General features: G+C 40.7%; 1 protein-coding gene and 1 long non-coding RNA gene across 2 annotated transcripts in view; one reads left to right on the top strand and one right to left on the bottom strand.

Moving 5' to 3' along the window:
• LOC111190008 (uncharacterized) overlaps positions 1-22,880 on the bottom strand; it is a 751,666-nt gene that overhangs the window by 178,044 nt on the left and 550,742 nt on the right. Inside the window, exons 28-29 of the mRNA XM_049473126.1 lie at positions 3,843-3,962; positions 56-229 (exon numbers count right to left, since the gene is read on the bottom strand). Of these exons, the coding sequence (XP_049329083.1) occupies positions 56-229; positions 3,843-3,962 (294 nt within the window). The remainder of the gene's footprint in view (positions 1-55; positions 230-3,842; positions 3,963-22,880) is intronic.
• LOC125790039 (uncharacterized) overlaps positions 1-22,880 on the top strand; it is a 280,980-nt gene that overhangs the window by 26,175 nt on the left and 231,925 nt on the right. The window contains exon 2 of the long non-coding RNA XR_007429990.1: positions 11,769-11,882. This is a non-coding gene — a long non-coding RNA (uncharacterized LOC125790039). The remainder of the gene's footprint in view (positions 1-11,768; positions 11,883-22,880) is intronic.

Genomic DNA, 22,880 nt, shown 5'->3' with positions numbered 1-22,880 from the left:
GTGTGAGTGTGTGTTAGTGTGTGTGAGTGTGTGTGTGTGTAAGTCAGTAACTCACTGTAGTTTCTCCAGTTTAAAGTGAGGATCCTTCAGTAGATCAGAGAGCAGCTTCACTCCTGAATCTCCTGGATTATTGTAGCTCAGATTCAGTTCTCTCAGGTGGGAGGGGTTTAATTTCAGAGCTGAAACCAGAGCAGCACAGCCTTCTCCTGTAATACTGCATCTGTCCAGCCTGCAGAGAGAAGGAGAGAAAAGTACAACAGACGAGTTACACAGTTAAATTCACACACTAGGAGTGTAAAAACTCACCTAATCAATAAAACACACATAAGATCTGGATTCAGCAGTAAAACAGTGATACAATGACCCAAATCAATACATATCAATATTGATGGGCAGCACAGTGGTTTAGTGGTTAGCACATTTGCCTCCCAGCACTTGGGAGTTGGGTTCAAGTCCTTATCTGGGTGGAGTTTCCATGTTCTCCCTGTGTCTGCGTGAGTTTCCTCTGCGGTCACTGGTTTCCTCCCACAATTTGGATATTCAATTTAACTCCTGAATATCTTAAACCTATTTGGATGTATAAAGATTTTTTTAAAAGGATTTGAAAGCCATTTAATCAGTGGTAGAATGGTCCCCCCTTATATGTGAGTCTTGGTCCTCCCACGGGTTCTTCTTCCTCCTCCTGCAGCTCTGAGGGAGTTTTTCACTGGGGGTTCTGTATTCTGTATTTTCTATGTTTAATGTTTTTCCTGATTCTTTGTCCTGTGATCATGTTTCTGTAAATCTGCTGTGGCGTGAGGAGGCGGGGGAACCGTGGGTCCGCCCCACGCCGGAACTCACAGCCATGTCTGTCAGGACAGGTATAAAACTCAGCCTCAGCTCACTGAAGGAGGACTCTTGACTGGGGAGCTGAGGGCTGAGGCTGCACGGACCTTTAACTTAAACTAAAGTTCATTCTACAGACTCTAGAGCCCCATTGGGCTGAGTTATGGGTTAAGTTTGTTTTGGGTGTGGTGGAGGGCGTTTGAAAGCCAATAAAAGGTATGCTTTGAGTTTCATTTACTCCCCGTGTCTGTGTTCTCTGTGTGTTTCCTCCTTCTGGGTCACTGTGGTCACGCCCCTTACCCCAGGGGCCTACCACAGTGGTGAAGAATGCGGGCCCTGCCCCTTTTGGGCGGGGTCCAGTGACCCTGTTGGAAGGAAGCTGCGGAGCAGAGCACGACACGGGATCGTATTGGGCTCAGATCGTGCCTTTGTTTGGCCGCCCGAAGCCACACCTGCCTCGCGGGAGGAAAAAGGGGAGGCCCGGCCCCGGCTACTCACCGCAGCTCTGGTGTGACGCCGGGGAATTCCCCTTCGCCTCCTTACTCCTCGAGCCCGAGCCCGCCCCCAGCTACGCTCCACCGCTCTGCAGCGGTGACGCTGGGGATTTCCCCTTCTCCTCTCTCCTGCCGGAGCGGCTCCGTCAGCGCTGGGAGGACGCCAGCGAGAGGCGGCTGCAGCAGCAGTGGGCGCCTCACCCTGAACTCTGCTGGTGCGAGTGGTGTCCGAGCCCCAGACACCGGGAGGCCAAGTGCTCTCACACCGGCCCGGACTTCTGCTGCTGCTGCGTCTTCCCGGAGGAGGAGGACGAGTTCTGCGCCTCTCTGCCCGGGCTCAAGTCCGACTCCGCCCCGCCTCTCCGGCGAAACTCTTCGGCAGCCGAGTCCGAGTCGTGGAGGGGGGAGAACGGCCCCGACAAGAGCGAGGCCGCGCTACCGAGAGCCGCCGCTCCACAAGCCCCGGCGCTACCGAGAGCTGCCGCTCCACAAGCCCCGGCGCTACCGAGAGCCGCCGCTCATCCAGTCCCGGCGCTACCGAGAGCCGCCGCTCCACAAGCCCCGGCGCTACCGAGAGCCGCCGCTCAGCCAGCCCCGGTGCTGAGAGCAGCCGCTCCACCTGTCCCGGTGCCCCGAGCAGCCGCTCCACCTGTCCCAGTGCCGAGAGCAGCCGCTCCACCTGTCCCCGGTGCCCCGAGCAGCCGCTCCACCTGTCCCGGTGCCCCGAGCAGCCGCTCCACCTGTCCCCGGTGCCCCGAGCAGCCGCTCCACCTGTCCCGGTGCCCCGAGCAGCCGCTCCACCTGTCCCGGTGCCCCGAGCAGCCGCTCCACCTGTCCCGGTGCCCCGAGCAGCCGCTCCACCTGTCCCGGTGCCCCGAGCAGCCGCTCCACCTGTCGCGGTGCTGCCGAGAGCCGCCGCACCTCCCGCTACGGCGCTGCCGAGAGCCGCCGCACCTCCCGCCATGGCGCTGCCGCGAGCCGCCGCACCTCCCGCCACGGCGCTGCCGAGAGCCGCCGCACCTCCTGCCACGGCGCTGCCGAGAGCCGCCGCTGCGCGAGGCTGGGGGACTAAGGCTGGGAGGTGGGCTGCCATCTCCACGGGCCTCTTTCTGGAGGGGGGGGCCCAAGCGAACGAACTGCATCCCCCGCTCTCCTCACCCCCCCTCTCTTTGTTCGCTCCAGTCACCAGGTCACGCCTCACCTTCGACCCTGGTGGCTGGAAGCTTAGGGGGAGGGACTGTGGCGTGAGGAGGCGGGGGAACCGTGGGTCCGCCCCACGCCGGAACTCACAGCCATGTCTGTCCCAGCCGGTGTGCATTCAGGACTGATTAAGCAGCCGGCTGGGACAGGTATAAAACTCAGCCTCAGCTCACTGAAGGAGGACTCTTGACTGGGGAGCTGAGGGCTGAGGCTGCACGGACCTTTAACTTAAACTAAAGTTCATTCTACAGACTCTAGAGCCCCATTGGGCTGAATTATGGGTTAAGTTTGTTTTGGGTGTGGTGGGCCTACCACCCCAGGGGCCTACCACACTGCTTTGTGACAACATCAGTTGTTAAAAGTGCTATACAAATAAATTTGATTTTAGTTGATATTTTAAAAGTACCCAGAAAAAATTTAATATTCTAAATTGATCTGGTGTGTGTGTAAGTTTGGGTGTGTGTGAATGTATCTATGACTGTGTGCCCAGATATGGATTGGCACTCTGTTCTGGGTAAAATACTGTAGTGCCCGATGCAGTCCTCCAGGTGGACCGTGGTTTCCGGTTGAGATTACGCTGTGCACTAAATACACAGAGAAATGCTTTCTTCCTTTCTGAGAACTAAAAGGATTCAACTGAGGAATTATTCAGGACCTCTAATGATACATAATCCTACACACCTGGAGCAGAAATATTATAAAAGATTATAAAATAATGTAATGTATTATCGTGGGTAACGTCAGATTGCTGGCTAATAAAATGGATCCTCTGATGTGGAAAATGATGTGCATTGATTCTGTTCTGAAGACTCAGTGACCCAGTGACATCAAGAACTACAGACCAGTGGCACTGATGTTCCACATCATGACTCCATGCAAACTGTCCTCTCTTCTGTCTTCTTCACCCTTTATTATTATTATTATTATTATTATTAATATTATTGTAGTGTTAATTTGAGCAATAATTAGGTGCAATAATTTGATTTTTTTCTACAGGAAATGTTTTATATTTATTATTACAACCACAGTAATCTTATTGTATTTGTAAGAATTTAATTGTGTGTGGATTTAATTGTGTGTTGTAATATTTACAGGAATGGTTGCAACTGTAACAACAATTTTCCATCTGGGATCAATACAGTATTTCTGTTTCTGATTCATATTCATATTATTGTACAGTTATGCATCTCCACTGTGGCTAAGTTCTGTGTTTAAAATATTTCCTAATTATTATATGTTTACTGGAATTATAATGTTTGCGTTATACTGATATTACATAGTGACTTTAGGTGTGTGTGCACAGGTGTGTAGTTCAGTACTCACTCTAGTTTCTCCAGGTTACAGTGAGGATCCTCCAGTAGATCAGAGAGCAGCTTCACTCTTAATTCTCCTAAGTTTTGGTTGTTAAAATTTAGTTCACGTAATTCTGAAGAGTCACAGATCCTTTGAAGAGAAAATAGTAAGATTTAACTGGTATAATCTATTTTTATTTTTCACTATGTTTCTGTAAAGCTAAAGGAAATCAGTAACTCACTGTAGTTTCTCCAGTTTAAAGTGAGGATCCTTCAGTAGATCAGAGAGCAGCTTCACTCCTGAATCTCCTGGTTTATTGTAGTTCAGATTCAGTTCTCTCAGGTGGGAGGGGTTTAATTTCAGAGCTGAAACCAGAGCAGCACAGTCTTTTCCTGTAATCCTGCAGAATTCCAGCCTGTAGAGAAAAGGACAAATCTCACTAACAGTTTAAACATATTTATCTTCTACTGTGTAACACAGCGCATATTTAGATACTGAAATTAGGTAGATAATTAAACAATACTTAAAATTGTGTCTGCATCATTTGCAGCCAGCATGCTCCAGATCCCCAAATCTGATACATCAGCTAACAGACGTAAAACAGCAAGACCTACTGTACTCTCCCTCTCCCTGACTCCGGCTGCTGATGGAGAAACAGCATGACCTACTGTACACACTCTCTCTCTCTCTTAGACTCTACCTGCTGATGGAGAAGCAGCATGACCTACTGTACTCTCTCTCTGACTCAATTTATGAAGCTAAAACTAGTATAGAATTTAAAGTGTTAAATTGTTTATCTGATTTTGGACAAAGCCAAAAAGTTTTCCAAGCTGCTACTGAAGACCTAAAAAAAATAAATACTAAATATCACAGCATTTGCAAAGCAGAACCTATTGTTACTTTATTACAAAAAAAGAAATTCTGATTTGATTCCAGCTAATTAAAAGCTAAGCATGTGACAGACTTCATTATAAACAGTATAAAATTGAATTAAGTTAAATTTAAAGTGTGTTTGAAGTCTGTTTATGTCTGTTTTCACTGCTACCAACTTCCTCACATGTTCCCTCTGCAACGAAGCACATTTAGCTTATTTAACTTTGGCAAGTAGTTGGCAGGGAACCATACACTCACCCTATGTGTACCCATACAGTTACCATAATATATCTGTTCAGTTGCTGTTACTCTTGTATAATTCATGTTTATATGAATGAGAGATGGTAATCAAGAGCAGATTCTAATGAATATTAATTAATGTTTCAGGTTGCAGGGTAGCACTCACTCTAGTTTCTCCAGTTTACAGTGTGGATCTTCCAGTAAACCAGAGATCATCTTCACTCCTGGTTTATTGTAGCTCAGATTCAGCTCTCGTAGCTCTGAGGGGTTTGATTTCAGAGCTGAAACCAGATCAGCACAGTGTTTCTCTGTAATACTGCAGAATTCCAGCCTGTAGAGAGAAGAAAACTCAACACAAACTGCTGTGAAATACAAAGAATAAAGAGAATCAACAACAGCAATAACACTCACTGTAGTTTCTCCAGTTTACAAAGTGGATCCATCAGTATTTCAGAGAGCAGCTTCACTCCTGAATCTCCTGGTTTACTGTAGGCCAGACTCAGTTCTCTCAGGTGGGAGGGGTTTAACTTCAGAACTGAAAACAGAGCAGAACAGCCTTTCTCTGTAATACTGCAATCATACACCCTGCAGAGAGAAAGAGAAACCTCCTCAGAGAACAGAATTTAACCATCACACACAGAGCTTCTTTAAACATTGTACTATCATATTTTCATCTTCAAATATATTTAGTCTAAATTTCATACAATAAAAAATTATATCAATAAACCCTTCTATTTTTCTTTCAGTAATTTACTGTGAACATGTTCATGTTTTGATACCACTGTCAAAATCTGGATAAAAAAATGGATGTAAAAATGTAAGTACTGAATTTCACAGTCCCAGTGATTATGTTTATTTATTGGAAAAGTGAAGAGCTTATTCTTGTGAAAAAGTAAACTGCTCACTAATCCTAAATTTGAACAACTCTTTGTATTAATTATACTTTAATTGCACACAAAGAGTTTAATTGCATTAAGTGTACACTGTCATCCTGTTATTGCATTTCAAACAAAACATTTAGATGGTAGAGCACTTCTGAATTGACAGAAGACATCAGATGAAAGAAGAAGCTGTACTTAATGACTTGAGTATACTGTTAAGAATATTGAAACTGCTGCCCAATTATGAATAATTATTAAATTAAAGAATAATATTGACACTGAATACATCAATCTGCCTAAAACATATTTTTATTGCGAAGCCCTTAATAGAAACTTTCAATTCTACTGTGCAGGGGTGCATTTCCCAGAAGCTTTTAATGCTAAGTAGTTGATAAATTCATACTTAAGATTTATGGTTAATTAAAGAATGTTTCACAAACATATACTTAACTAAAGAACTTTGTGATCTTAAACACCAGAGGCTGCCAGTTCTGGTCCCAGTTCAATTTTTATTTTGTATTTCTGTGGTTAATTCGATAAGATTGTATATTAAATTACATATTAAATTATTATATTATATTATTATATTTTTTAACTTGTTTGTTCATTTCATATTAAGTGATCTTAAGTGATGACCTCTTACTTCCAGTGTTAGCCATTCTTCATCACTTCCATAAGACAAGGCAAGTTTATTTGTATAGCACCTTTTATACACAGAGACAATTCAACGTGGTTTACAAAAATATTTAAAACTCAATTCAGAACAGGTTTTAAAGACAGTTTTAAGAAAACAAAACAGTAATGCAAACTATATATACAAAATATGTATATATGTTTTTTCAACCTGTTTGTTAATGTTACGTACACAAAGACACGTCTTTTTTGTTCTTTCTGTTTTCTTCCCTCCTCTGTCATGAGCCACTCTCTCTCTCCAGGTGTGTGCACTTTGTTGGCGGAATAATCAACACCTGTTCTACCAATGGGGTGAAGTCCACATAGGGAGAAGGCGGGCTCTCTGATTTGAAAAGAGGTGATTGTGTGTGTGTTTGTGTGTGTGTGTGTGTGTTTGTGTGTGTGTGTGTGTGTGTGTGTGTGTTGCAGAAAGGGGTGTTCTGTGCTGAGAGAGTTGTATAGTGTGTAAAGTACTGTTCTGTGCTGGGAGTTTTCTCCTATCTCTCTAAGTAGCTCAGACAAGCTGTTTGCCCACATGGTTGGAGAGGTTATGGGCACCATCCATTGCATCACGTATGTATACTCTTTGTATAGACACACTTGGTAAGGGGCAGGTGCCAATTTATGCATTTTTGGTTGAGGTTAGCACTTGGGTTAGGCAGGTTAGCATTTTGTTATTTTCTTTTCTTTGGCACTCTCCGTAGTCCACCATAGGCTGTTAACATTCCTACACTTTTCTTTTATGTTCAATAGACATTGTAAATATATCTCTATCCACTTTTGTTCACGCCCTTGAATGATGGATTGTCTTTGTAAATACTGGAATTGTAAATTCTTGCATATTTGTCAGTAAAAGCTTCTAAATTTGCAAAGCTCTGTTTCTGGCCTTCCTTCCATCCCACTCACAGGCACCGTATTACATATACATAGTCTTGCATTTTCCCCTTTTACCCCTAGACCCAAAAGGTGGGGGAATGTAACAGATGGGCGCTCGTCTCGTCCGGAGGCGTTCACGTGTGAGAGAGAGAGAAACAGAGAAAGAGACACAGCGAGAGTGAGAGAGAGAGATTTGCGTGTTCTGATGTGAGCTACTCACAGGTAAAGGTTCTCTTTTATCTCCTCGTGCTCATATTCTAGTCCCACACATAAGTCTGCAGCTCCCTCAGTGTTTTCTGTCGTATTTTGCGGCTAGCGCGAGCGCTTACAACTAACACCACGGAGCGCGAGGTGCCGCCGCGCTTGTGCCGAATCCGCTACTGAATCTGACTCCCGATTCGCGGACAGAATCGGCACAACACCCCCCGCTGTACAACTGCGGGAGTGAAAACAGCGCTAATAAATAAAGTAGTTTAGTTTCACTTTCAGTTTTCGTTATTTTCGTTATTTTATTTAAAAATAAAAATATAAATAAAAAACAGATGCCTACATCTCAGACTATTTTCCCACACTTCACTCCTCGCGCCCGTTTTGTCCACAAGTCGCGGACGAGAGACATCTGTTATTTTAGCCGTCGCCATTCTACACTCGCTGCTGCTCTGCTGGCTTGCGCGTGAATCGATTCATTTGTTCAGAACACTAAGTTTATCTGAATCCTGCCACACCGACTGCTGCGGTGTGAATCAGTTTTCTTATGAACTGAATCAAATCGCGCCTACTAATTTGACTCATTTGAAGCTAGTGACTGGGCTATATACAGTATCGAAAGCATCGAACGCTAAAGAACCGAATCGTTTGTGATGACGTAGTATCGAAAAAGAATCGAACCTTCGGTACACCGTGCAACTCTAGGTGGAACTAATTTTTTTTTTATAATAGGTGATGCTCCCTTGGAGTTTTGTTTGGCTCGTCTCTGGTATGAATCAAAGAGTAGAGCTGAGGCCTGTAGGCAAGAATATGAGTTTAAGCTGTCTGTTCATAAGCTGGAGCTAGAACATCAACATGTGATACAGTTGCGTGAGATATAATTAAGAGCCTCAAACCACCCTAATTCACTGTCTTTTCCTGTTCCAAACCCTACAGTGTCTAGTGATCCACCTGTTCAGCCTCCTTTAGTCCCTCCCCCTGTAGTATCACACATTACTGCTTTTGATGTCAGTAAAAATATGTCTTTGGCTCCACCCTTTCGGGAAGTTGAAATAGACACCTATTTTAGCATTTTGAGCAGATACCATTGACTTTGGGTTGGCCTAAGGATATGTTGTCACTGTTACTGCAATGTAATGTTGATTGGTAAAGCGCAGGAGGTTTGCTCTGCTTTATGTCTTCAGGATAGTTTGCAGTATGATGTGGTAAAAGCAGCAATTTTGCGTGCTTATGAATTAGTTCCTGAAGCATACAGACAACGTTTATGAGGTCTGAAGATGCAAGCATCACAGACTCATGTTGAATTTGTAAGGGAAAAGACCATTCTTTTTTGATAAATGGTGCAGTGCAAACAAAGCATTTACATTAGACTCCCTACGTGAATTCATACTTTTGGAGGAGTTTAAAAACTGTCTCCATGACAAAGTCATTGTCTATTTGAATGAACGTGCTGTCTGTACTGTTGCTCAAGCTGCAGTACTTGCTGACAAGTTTTTACTCACACACCGTCAGGTGTTTAAGTCAGTCTCAAATAACTCAGAGTCTTCTTTAGTTACTGGAAGTAAATCTTCTCATACTGGTGGTTATTTACCTTATGTTGGTGACAGGTGAGAGTGTTACTATTGTCACAAGCTTGGACATATTGCTTCAAACTGTTTAGAGCTTAAGAGGAAACTGAAGAGGCTGAAAATAGACAGCAGTCTTCAACCTCCTCCAGGCCAGTTGCTTTAATTGATCGTGTGCATAAGACAGTGACTGTTGGAGGTCCTGTTATGAAGCCTGTGGAAGATGCATACTATAAACTTTTCCTGGTAAGTGGACAGGTCAGGCTGGATAAAAATTGTGTTGTTTTACTGGTCAACATTTTGAGAGACTCTGGCACTGCACAGACTCTAATTTTAAGCAGTGTTTTACCATTTACATCTGATTCTTTTACTGGGTCATATGCTGTGCGTAGAGGGCTGAGTATGGAGTACAAGAAAGTACCTTTCATCTGACCTTATTTCTGGTCCCTTTAAGCCAGCAGTGTTTGATTTATTACCTGTGGAGGGGGTACACATTATTTTAGGTAATGATGCTGCAGGTGGGAAAGTTTTTCCTGTTTTAGAGATTGTGGAAACACCAGTTATGTCCCACTCAGATCCTGAGAACCCTGTTTACCCTGCAAGTGTTGTTACTCGTGCAGGATGATCTGGATTTGTCAGACACCTTTCTAGTATGTGATGCAGAGGAGTTCCCTGTTACCTGATCTTACGTTTATTTTACAGAAGGTCAGTCTGTTCAGTCTCGACCAGTAAAGGTAGAAGAATTAGATACCGGTCTTAGCTGTGGTGATTTGATCAAAGCACACAAAGCAGATGCTTCCCTGAATAAGTTTTTTGCTAAGGTAAGTGAGAACCCAAAGTTTTCTGTTCAGCAGGTTGTGCATTATCTTATTATTATCTTGCTGATGCACAAATGGTCAACACTTAAAAATTAATTAAATATTAAGTTAAATACTGTTCATCAGATTGTCACTCCAATAGTCTACAGGGAGCATGTCTTAAATACGGCTCATGACAACCCATGGTCAGAACATTTGGGAATAAATAAAATGTACAACAGAGTGTTACAGTACTTCTTCTGGCCTTCGTTGAAGAAGGATGTGGAAGATTACTGTCAGACTTGTCACGTTTGAGAGATTACTGCGAAGTAGGGCTGGCCCGAATAGCGCTTGTTGAGCTCTGGATATTCGGCACTGATTGGTAGCAAATATTCGAATATTCATTTTTAAAAAGACGGATTAAAAACAGATTAAAGTACGAAAAAAAAGTGCTTCTCAACACCAGTGCACATGCACGGAAACATTTTTTATTATTTTTTATGGTAATTCTGTTCTTCTTGGGTGCATTAAAAAACTGGAAACCCCTTGCTATTATCTGCCTGAGTATTACAAATGCTTTTATTACTTTTTACAATTTTTAAGTGTATATGTACACTAGGGTAGCACGGTTTGACAGGGTAGCAAAACTCGTTGCTTAAAAACAAAAAAAAACAAAAGAAAACGTTTGTTCAGAAAGTATTTTATATTCTTAAACATTGTTAATTATATTAGAGCAGAGGAAAATCATTGTAAATGATGTTATTGTTGGTCTGTTTCGGTTTAATAACTGTGCAGTGCATAGCCGTACTACTTATTTTTGTGTTTTTGCACTTGGGCTATAAGCTCAATATAAAATAGTTTATAAAGTTTATAAATAATAATAATAGTATATAAGTTTATAAATAATTTGTTTGTTTAGAAATTATTTTATATTCTTAGACCATGTTAAATTATATTAGATTAGAGGACATTCATTCAGACATCATTCTGTAGGCTAGGCTTTCTGTAACTGATTTAGGTCCTAGTGTTGCCACATTACTAGTTTATTATATAAATCAGTTTCAAAGTGCCTGCAAGTTTTTTATCATGTATAACATTACTTTTAATGTCAGACAGAAGCAGCTTCATAAAGCTATGTTTGCTAGTTGAATATCACACATTTGGCACACTGCTTTTGTCTTGTCTAAACTTAATTTGAAATGCTTCCAAACAGCTGAGCTTTTGGAATTGTGTGATGTGTGATGTTAGAGCGAGGTGGAGCTTAGAAAAGGAAAAAAACGAATATCCGAATATCAAAATTAAAAACTGAATACCTACTCAACGAGCGAATATCCGAATACCCAAATATTCGGGTCCAGCCCTACTGGGAAGCCTAACCAGGTTGTTGCCCAGCTCCATTTTGCCCTATACCTGTCATGAATGAAGCATTTGAGCGGGTACTTGTAGATTGTGTTGTGCACCTTCCAAAAACCAAGTTAGTGAACCAGTTTTTACTCACAATTATGTGTACTGCAACTCATTTTCCAGAGGCAATACCTTATTACATTTAAGATATCCAGAGGCAGTTTATTCCATATACATAGTGCTGTATTTCCCCTTTTACCCCTAAACCCAAAAGGTGGGGGAATTTAACAGTTAATTTTATCTTAAGAGATGTTTTTGTATTGTGATGTTTCTATCTGAAACTATGTGATATAAAACATGTGTATATTTTATATACAATAAAATATAAAACAGCACAGATGAAACACTGATTAATGAAAATACTCACACAATCTTTCTGGATGTTTTCACCACTGGAAGCAGCCTCAGAAGACATTCTTCTGATCTCTGAAATTTACTCAGGTCAAACTCATCCAGCTCCTCTTCTGAATTCAGCATCACAAACGCCACAGCTGACCACTCAGCAGGAGAGAGATCAGCTCTTCTGAGATAACTGGATCCTCCTTCTCTGTTCAGGTAGTGTTGGACTTCCTGCACTAGAGAATGATCATTCAGTTCATTCAGACAGTGGAACAGACTGATCGTTTTCTCTGGAGAGAGATTCTCCTCGATCTTCTGCTTGATGTGCTTCACTACTTCCTCTTTACTGTGAGAGATGCTTCCTGTCTGTATCAGAAGAGCTCGTAAAAGAGTCTGATTGGACTCCAGTGAGAGACCCAGAAGAAATCGGAGGAAAAGGTCCAGGTGTCCGTTTTTACTTTTTAAGGCCTCGTCCACGGCTCTCTTCAGGAAGTCAGACATCGTTCCCTTTTTGGAGAAATCCAAAACTCCAGGTAGAACATTTCTGTTGTTGGAGATGAAAGAGAGAAACGCATATAAAGCAGCCAGAAACTCCTGAACACTCAGATGTACAAAGCTGAAGACCTTTCCCAGGTGAAGTTCAGATTCCTGTCTGAAGATCTGGGTGCACACTCCTGAGTACACGAACACTTCTTTCACATCAATGCTGCAATCTTTCAGATCTTCCTCATAGAAGATCAGGTTTCCTTTCTCCAGCTGTTGGAAAGCCAGTTTTCCCAGAGCCAGAATAATCTTTCTAGTCTGCTTAAGATCATCCTCACTGTTATGGTGGTACTTCTGGCTGCGGTGTTTGATCTGAAAGATCAGGAAGTGTGTGAACATTTGAGTCAGAGTCTTGGGGATCTCTCCTCCCTCTGCTTCACCCAACATCCTCTCTAGAACAGTGGCTGAGATCCAGCAGAAGACTGGGATGTGGCACATGATGTAGAGGCTTCTGGAGGACTTCATGTGTGTAATGATTGTTTCAGCAAGGCTCTGATCTCTGATCCTTTTCCTGAAGTATTCCTCTTTCTGAGGGTCACTGAACCCTCGTACCTCTGTTACCTGATCTATACAGTCAGGAGGGATCTGATTGGCTGCTGCTGGTCGAGTAGTTATCCATAGGAGAGCAGATGGAAGCAGGTTCTTCTTGATGAGGTTTGTCAGCAGCACATCCACTGAGGTTTGTTCTTCTATATCCACCAAGTTCTTATTGTTCTTGAAATTCAGAGGAAGTCGACACTCATCCAGACCATCAAAGATGAACATGATCTTGTAGCTCTTATAATGTCTTGGTTTTAAATCTTGTGTTTCTGGGAAGAAGCGCTGAAGAAGATTCACCAGACTGAGCTTCTTCTCCTTCATTAGATTCAGTTCTCTAAAAGGAAGAGGGAAAATGAAGAGGACGTCCTGATTGGCTTTTCCATCAGCCCAGTCCAGAATGAACTTCTGCACAGAGACTGTTTTTCCAATTCCAGCAACTCCTTTAGTCAGCACAGTTCTGATGGGTTGGTTCTGTTCTGGTAATGGTGTAAAGATGTCGTTACATTTGATGGGAATCTCCTGTGTTGTCCTTTTCCTGGATGCATCTTCAATCTGTCTTACCTCATGTTCCTGATTGATCTCTCCACCCCCTCCCTGTGTGATGTAGAGCTCTGTGTAGATCTCATTCAGGAGGACTGAGGTTCCAGGATTTGTGATTCCTTCATTAATTCTCTGACATTTTTCCCTCAGTGTGGATTTGAGCTTTGGTTGACAAGCTGGGGCCAATTCTGATAACAGGAGAAGATAATAAAGATCATGAAATCAGCTGTGATCATGCATTAAAGACGCTGTGTAAACCGACTTTGTGATACAGTAAATAATGAATTTAATATTAATGATAATAGTAGTGTGTTTTTGTAGCAGTTGTAGTGGTCTTAGAGTTAAAATCCATAAGTTTTTGTTTTAAGGACTACAGCTGATGCTGTGATATGTTATCCTACGATTACAAAATCCAAGTTATTATTTTTATTCCTATTAAAATGCAGGATTTAACAGAGATTTACACTCAAGATGTTATCCATGGTCATGACTCAGAACTCTTACTGCTCTCTAGTGTGGTAGGGAGGTCTTTCTCGTTCGTCTTCCTCAGGACATTCAGTGTAATCTTCTCTCTGTAGGCAAATAGAAAAAACACACTATGATATACATGATTAAAAAATTCTGATTTAAAAGCTTAGAGTGCAAGAAAATCATAATATTAATAATAAAATAAAAGTAACGATAATGGACAAAATAAAAAAATACACTTTAGATCAAATCTGCATTAAACTGATACATTTCCAAATGTTTCTTCAAGGTGACTTGACTGTCTAATAATGTAAACAAAGTCAGACAAATTCATGTGACTGTTACAATTGCCATTTCCTGTTTCCCCTTGTATAAATACCCCTCTGTTTCTGTTTCCCAGTGCAGTATTGAACCTTTTTTTTTAAATAGCTCTTGTACACAGCATTTCTTTTGCACATTCTATTCTATTCTATACGTTTTTCTTTTTTTTCTTTAGCCTAGCCCTTTTTTTATTAGCTTCTCTCAGTTTTGACCTGTTTTGTTTTTTTGACTATTCTTTTGCCTTGCCCTCTTGCTCTGTTTTTTACCTCCCGTGTATGACCTCTAGCCTGTTTTCACTTTGTTGCCCTATTCTCCATGCCTGTCCCATGTAACTCCTGCAAGTTTTACCACTTTGCTAATTGCAGTTATGCAATAACTCCATGCACTAACCCCACCCCTTATCAATCAACTGCCCTATAAAAATAGCTTTAGCTACCTACCATTTGTGATGAAAGTTTGCATCAACAAATCTGCCACACCCACCTACTAGCTGGTTATACCAGCAAAACCATCTTTTTAACACAACTTCTCTATAACCATTGACTCTCTCTCTCTCACCGACAAAGGTTGCTAGAAACCAGGGTGTTATGTTTGATGACCAGCTCTACTTTACGCACCATGTGGCCTCAGTTGCTCGATCCTGCTGCTTTGCGCTTTATAACATCAGAAAAATTAGGCCGTTTCTGACGCAACAGGCCACCCAACTCCTGGTACAAGCAGTGGTCATCTCACGCCTCACGACTACTGCAATGCCCTGCTAACTGGCCTCCCGCCCTGTGTAGTAAAACCACTCCAAATGATCCAGAATGCAGCCGCACATCTGGTCTTCAACTAACCAAAACGGGCACATGTCACCCCACTGCTCATTGACCTCCATTGGCTACCAGTTGATGCTCGCATCAAATTCAAAGCCCTTACAATCTCCAACAAGGTGATGACAGAACAGCTCCTTCCTACCTGCATTCACTCCTGAAGGCTTACGCTACCTCCCGGCCGCTGCGCTCCTCCAATGAACGTCGCCTCGCTTTGCCAAACATTCACACAAAGCAATCCAGACTGTTCTCATACAGAGTTTCCCAATGGTGGAACAAATTACCTTCTACTACCAGATCAAGAGAATCTCTCACTATCTTTAATAAACTCCTGAAGACAGAGCTCTTCAAAGAGCACTTACTCTCCTAACACCTCTAACACACTAACTGCTTCTAACCAAATTTTCCTCTTCCCCTCCTTCACTCCTCTATCCCATTATTTCCCTTCGACCTCCTTTAGGCCCTATCTAAATATGTTTTTACCTTTAAACTTCTATTACTTCTGTACTTGACTATTGTTAGTCGCTTTGGACAAAAGCATCTGCCAAATGTAATGTAATGTAATGTAATGTAAACTCACCTTGCTACCCAAACATGGACTTTGACCTCGCAGCCTCCGACGACAACCTTTTCAACCTCTGCCAGCCTGCCCCCTCTCCTGCTCCTTCTCACCAAACCCCTCGGTTGAAATCTGTCATCTCCATATCAACTACTCCTGCTTCAACCCATTCTTCCTCACGTACATTGTTCACACCAGAGTAACTCCGGATGCGAGCACTCCTGCCGCTCTCCAACCTCTCCTAACCGGAGTCTCTGCTCCAGATGCCCAACCACTTCAGCCGGCGTCGCCACACCAGCGTCCCATGCTCCAGCTCAAGCCCGTATTTCCGGTAACTATCAACCTCCTCAAAGGAAGGAATGAACAGTGGTTAAACTGCAAAAAGTTCTTAAAGAACGTGGAGTTGCTTTCTCTCATTTTGCTTCAAAAGCAGAACTTATTTTACTGTTCTCTCTTGCCTCGCTAGGAGGTAAACAATGTGCAAGACACCAGTGTCGTGCCCTGATGATGTAATTTGCTCAACACAATGCTCCAGAAGCTCCCGCACTCACAACGCGATGCTACCGCCACCTGCTGTCGCCTCAATGCAAGCTTATCACCCTGTATACAGCACTTCCAGCGGCCCCTCCAGCTGATGCACGCATGTTCAACCCCCCTCTGATCTCCTGTTCTCTACAAAATCGCATTCTCCAAGGTGCAGACATGGATCTCTCCTCCATGCTACTCTCAACTAGTTCATTCACTCCTCGCATTGTCGAAACTGGTGACGTTTCTGATATCTATGCAACTGAATTTGCTTCTCAATCCTCAGGGATGACATCTATTCTGTTTTTCCTTCACGTCGCCAAGAAATGATTACTTATCCGTAATCTTGGATATGGCCATCTGTTTCGGTGGCACTTATTTTTATGAATATCACCACCTCTTCTCGGCTCGTGCTGCAGCTCATCTCCAGCAATGGGACCTCTCTACCTTCTGGGGCGCTCCGGACCTGGAACCTTATTGCAGGATTTTCGCAAGTCAAAATTTACTTTCTCGCGTCTGATGTGGTGACCCCTCACATCCAGCCTTTTCTTGCTCCCTGGTTGCTTCTGCCCCCTGCCAACCCCCATTTCCAATTCAAACACCCATATACCTGTCCTCCTTTGGTGCCCACGACAGCTTTGTTCGGCTCATCATCTTTCTAGAAGGAAAGATGGTCTGCAACAATTTCAACAACCTCTGCTTTTTCTCTTCCAATTGCAAATGACTTCACATTAGCTCATACTGTGGCCTAGCTGCCTCACACAACCCCCTAAGTTTGGTCACAGCTGACTGCTAAAATTCCCACTTTACCCCTGTTAACATACCTGCTCTTGCCACTGACCTTTCCTCACACCCGACACATCCTTTGTTTGCTGCCTCCTTGACGGTTTCCTCTTCGGTTTCTCCCCTGGTCTCGTACCCTCGCCAAGCTCTTCCCCTACCTGTCAGAACCTCCTTTCTGCACTGGCCAATCCTGGCATGTTAATTTTCCTCTTAGAAAAAGAAATCTCAAGCGGCTTCATGACCGGTTCCTTCTCATCACCCCCCTTTTCTGTATTTTGAATGAATCCTATAGGCATAGCCACACACATAGCCAAGCACACTGTGATAGAACTGGAGTGAGGGTACTGTAATAATAAAGTGCACTGTGATAGGACTGGAGTGAGGGTACTGTAATAATAAAGTGCACTGTGATAGGACTGGAGAGAGTGTACTGTAATAATAATAATATATGTTTAAATTGCCGGATATAACATGGAGATAGGAGGTTTCACTTACTTTGGGTCAGAGGTCACAGCTTCACTGCTGAAATTAGGAGGATTCCCCATGGACCGATCACTCTTCATAGACACTCCACTGGGGGCTGGAGATGCTGCTCTCTTCCTCCTGTAAACAGATCTTCGTGATGATCCATGATGAGAGTAAAGTGTGGATAAACAACTCCCTTTACTAAAACTCAATCACAAGTTGCACACTAACTTTTCCATAACTGTCCCAGAAGCATCTCCAATGTTCTAATGGCTCTACTGACTCAGTAATTCATTTTCTACCTGCTTTTATTTAACAATATAATTTCTGTTCTCCGTTTGCATTGCATAATATTTCTGAATTTAATTTGCATCATATTTCTGAATTTGCATCATATTTCTGAATTTGCATATTTCTGAATTTGCAATACATTTCTAAATGTGCATATTTCATATTTCTGAATAGGGTTGGGCAGTATTTCTGTATACCACAGTATTTAAATTGGAGCTCACTGATTGGTTATGGGTTAGGGATTCTCACTGAGGAGATAATACAGCAAAAACTCAATAATTTTCACCGAAATGATCGCCACAAATAGCCACAACAACAACCAACCAACCACCGAAATGATCAGATTTATCAGTTTATCTTGCAGCATGGGGTGTTCTGGTGAGTTACTCACAGGTGAAGTTGCTTCTCAATTATTCCTCATCTCCTTCGCGCGCATTATCTAATCCAATACAGAATTCTGCAGTTTCCTCAGGGTTTTCTGTTGTTATTTCGCGGCTAGCTCCAGCGCTGTAAATATAAGTAATTCCGCGGACCGCGAGGCGCTCTGCACCGCGCTGCCGATATCTGACCCCCAGAATCCGGCTCCCCTTTGGGAGCAGAAACGACACAACACAACCCGCTTTTAATCTGTTGTAGCTGAAACAGTGCTTATAAATAAATTAACAAACACGAAAATGAGGGTATTCAATCTGCAATTTCAGTTCGTTTTATTTTTTTTCTTTTAATTATCGTATTTATTAGTTTCGGTTAAGGAGAACTTTCACTTTCAGTTTTCGTTATTTCGTTCGTTTTCGTTTAAATTAATACTTTGTTACTTTGGTATATGGAGATTATCAGGCCATAGCTTTATATAAAATAAAAATAGTATTAAAAATAAGATGACTACATAGACTATTTCCTGGAGACTGGACTCCACCCGAGATTTTCTATTATTTTCCTCGGGCAGGGTCGGGTCCGGGCAGAGAAATAAAAATCAAAGTATCCTGCTATTTAAAAGAATGGAAAATGAATAACCATAATAATATAGTTCTGCATACTAGAGTTTAGATTGTCTGCCTGAACCCGAGCGTGAACGCAAGCCTGAACGCGAGCTCATCCGCGAGTTTAAAGCTCTGCAGGTGGATTAATGTGTGCGTACTTCGCGCTTCTTCTACTGCCTAACGGCTGCACGACCTGCAGTCTCTCAGCCTGCCAGTCAGACCACAGTGTCAGCAGATAAATCGCATGCGTTTTCCTACAGGACAAGCCATTCAAACATGCGAATGAGCTCTCATTAAAAAAAAAATCACAAAGTGCCTGTCTGACTTAAAATAGTTAGATACAGCTATTAAATGAGTAAATCAACATTCATTGAAAAGACCAGTGAATATTTCTTTATGCTAAATAAGATAGAAGGCAGCAACAAGCTAGAAGCTAAGCTAATAACAGCATTTAATTAAAACTGAAAAATAGATATGAAATGAAAAAATAAGTAACTAAACTAAGCTCAAAATGTTATAGGAAATACAATCTAACGAATTCAAAAAAATCTAAACGAAATAGTATATAGTATATAAAATAAAATAATATACATAAAAAAATAAATCCCCCCCCCCCCCCCCCGCCGGTAATACCGTATACAGCCATGTAATCTGCCGACGGTATGGCGGTATGAAAAATTTCAATACCGCCCAACCCTATTTCTGAATATGCATTCTGGTTTTCATTTTGCATCATATTTCTGAATATGAAATATGAATATGAAATATTTGCATCATATCATCTGCCTTACATTTCTAAATGTGCATTGCTTTTCTGATTTTTCATCTTATTTTGAATATGCATTCTGGTTTTGAATCTGCATCACATTTCTAAATGTGTATTGCATTTTTTTATTTGTATTGCATTTCTGAATTTGCATATTTCTGAATTTGCAATATGTTTTTAAATTTGCAATGCATTTCTGAACATGCATCACATTTCTTAATGTGTAATGCATTTCTGAATTTGCATTGCATTTCTGAATTTGCATCACATTTCTTAATTGGCATATTCCTAAATTTGCAATGCATTTCTGAATTTACATTGCTGTTCTAATATTGCATCATATTTCTGAATATGCACTCTGTTTTTGAACATATTTCTGTATTTCTGAATTTGCATCATTTTATTTAAATTGTATTCCATTTTTTTATTTGCATTGCATTTCTGAATTTGTATTGCTTTTCTGAAATTGCATCATATTTATGAATATGTATTTTGTTTTTTAACATATCTCTGAATTTGCATATTACAGATTTTGCATTTATGAATTTGCTTTACATTTCTGAACTTGCATTGTAATTCTGAATTTGCCTCATATTTTTGAATATGACATATTAATTTGCATCTCATTGCATAATTTTTATTTGAAATGCGTTTCAAAATTTGCATTGCATATTTGAATTTGCAGTGTGTTTCTGGATTTACGTTGTATTTCTGAATTAGCATCATATTTCTGAATTTGCATCAAATTTCTAAATTTGCATATTTCTGAATTTGCAATGCATTTCTAAATTTTAATTGCATTTCTGAATTAGCATACTTTTGAATTTGCATTGCTTTTCTGAGTTTGTATCATACTTCTGAGTTTGCATCGTATTTGTGATATTGCATAGCATTTCTGAATTTGCATATTTCTAAATTTAACTTGCATTTCTAAATTTGCATATTTCTGAAATGCAATGCATTTCTAAATTTGGATTGCGTTTCTGAATTTGCGTTGCATTGCTGAATTTGCATCTTATTCTTGGATTTGCATCATATTTTTAAATTTGCTCACACTAGTTTTTTTTTCTAGTTTAATTGCCTGATATAACGTGGAGATAGGAAGTGGGTAGGCTCTCCATGAACTGGCTCTGGTATAATTTAATCTCTGTGAGCTCAATTAGTGATTTAGAATATTGCTTTGTGAAGAAATCAATGATGCAAAATCTCTGAGGCTTTAAGGTTTCACTCACTTTGGGTCAGAGGTCACAGGTTCACTGCTGAAATTAGGAGGATTCCCCATGGAGTGGAGTAATGACCTCCTTTACTAAAACTCATTCACAGTTTCCACACTCACTTTCTTTGCATTGCTTTTCTGAATTTGCATTGCACTTCTACATTTGCATAATATTTCTGAATTTGCATTGCATTTCTGAATGTGCATCTTATTCATGAATTTGCAATGCATTTCTGAATTTACATCATATTTCGGAATTTGCATTGCATTTCTGAATTTGCATATTTCTGAGTTTGCAATACGTTTCAAAAGTTGCACTGCATTTCTGAATTAACATTGCTTTTCTGAAATTGCATCATATTTCTGAATATGCATTCTGGTTTTGAACATATTTCTAAAATTGCATGTTACAGAATTTGCATCGTATTCCTAAATTTGCATTGCATTTCGCAATTTGCATTGCTATACTGAAATTGCATCATATTTCTAAATATGCATTCTGGTTTTGAAAGTGCATTATATTTCTAAATTTGCAACACTTCTGATTTTGCATCATATTTATGAATCTGCATTGCATTTCTAAATTTGCATCATATTTGTGAAATTGCATTCTATTTTTGAATTTGCATTGTATTTGTGAATTTGCATTGTATTTTTAAATTTGTATTGCTTTTCTGAATTTGCATGGTATTTCTGAATTTGCATCATATTTTTGAATTTGCATATATCTGAATTTGCAACGCATTTCTAAATTTACATTGCATTTCCTAATTTGAATTGCTTTCCTGAATTTATCATATTTCTAAATTTGCAGTGCATTTCTAAATTTACATTACATTTCTTAATTTGTATTGCTTTTCTGAATTTGTATCACATTTGTGAATATGCATCACATTTCTGAATTTGCATTGAATTTCTAAATTTGCATATTTATGTGTGTGTTTTATACATTAAAAAAAGGTAATTAACAGTCAAATCTCTGAGGCTTTAATGTTTTACTTACTTTGAGTCAGAGGTCACAGCTTCACTGCTGAAATTAGGAGGATTATTGATGGACCGGTCACTCTTCATAGACACTCCACTGGGGGCTGGAGATGCTGCCCTATTCCTTCTGTAAACAGATCTTCATGATGAAACAAAAGCCAGGCGGACACTGTGCGATTTTTTTAATCGGATGCGTTCTGAAGACCTCACACTGCACGTTTGAATCGTTTGTCGTGTATGAACAACGCCTGCGATTCATCTGCACACACTGTACGGTCCGACTGACCTGCTGCGACGGGGGAGCTTACACTGCACGTCTAAACGCAGCCTGTAGGCGGAGCTTTCTTTGCATACAAACTCTCGCTTCAACACAACATGTCGCCTTGCAAAAGAAAGCGCTTAGCTTTGCTTATTTGTGCCCTGTTGTGCGCTGAAAGTCCACGGAAGAGACGTACATGGACTCGCAGGTGGCTGAGGCGACGTGGACTCTATGGGTTGTCCGTTTTACAGAAGGAGAGCGCATAGAAAAATGACTGCGCGTCAGGCTGCGAAAGAAACACCAGCAGCTTAAATAAAATAAAATAATTTTATTTTTTATTCTGTTTATTGTTTATGTAAAAACTGGTTTTGCAACACTGAATATTAAACAAGCAATCGATTATTCACACTGGATAGGGACCCTCATTTACAGTGCCGCTGAGCATTAACAGTTTAAAAGGGATTAAAAAATATATACAAAAATAGAAATAAAAACTGACATTTATTATAGACGAAAAAAATATATACGTAAAAAAGGAAAAATAGGACCTTTTAAAAAGATCATAAAAATTGACATAAAAGGTAAAAAATTTATATCTTATGAAGATATATATTTAATGATTTGATTAATAAAAGAAGAAAAATAATTAAAATGAATAAATAAAAAATATAAAATATAAACTCATTAAAAATTCGTTTAAAATAACCCAGGCTTTCTGCAGAATAATCAAAGTTTCAGTTAGTTTCAGTTTCAAATCATGAAAACAGCTCACCAAAACCTCAAACTATTCTTTATATTTGACAATATTTACTAACAGGTCCTTTGCTTGTACTTACAGGCCCTTACTTAATTTTATTCAACTGAACTGAGTTTTATATTATCTGTAGCCTCGTGCTGAATTCAGCTCCGCGCTGCGAAAGAGCGCGAGAGAGAGGCGCAGCGCATTTTGTCCGATTTATCTTGATTAATTATCAGTACATTTATTAGCTTTAGTAAGTTTAATAGCATTAATTTTACTACACTTCTCCGACCTTATTTATTAAAACGATTATTTTAGAAGACAGAGGTTATTCTGCGCGCAATGCCATGCGCTGCGCTAAGCTGGCTTTGCGTGGCTAATATTCTGGAGCACTGGACGAGATTTTAATTAATAAATTAATAT

This window comes from Astyanax mexicanus, unplaced genomic scaffold (assembly GCF_023375975.1).
Source record: "Astyanax mexicanus isolate ESR-SI-001 unplaced genomic scaffold, AstMex3_surface scaffold_34, whole genome shotgun sequence".
Lineage (NCBI taxonomy): Eukaryota > Metazoa > Chordata > Actinopteri > Characiformes > Acestrorhamphidae > Astyanax > Astyanax mexicanus.
The sequence above is the reverse complement of the archived record's forward strand: the minus strand, read 5'-3'. Positions and strand labels throughout refer to the sequence as shown.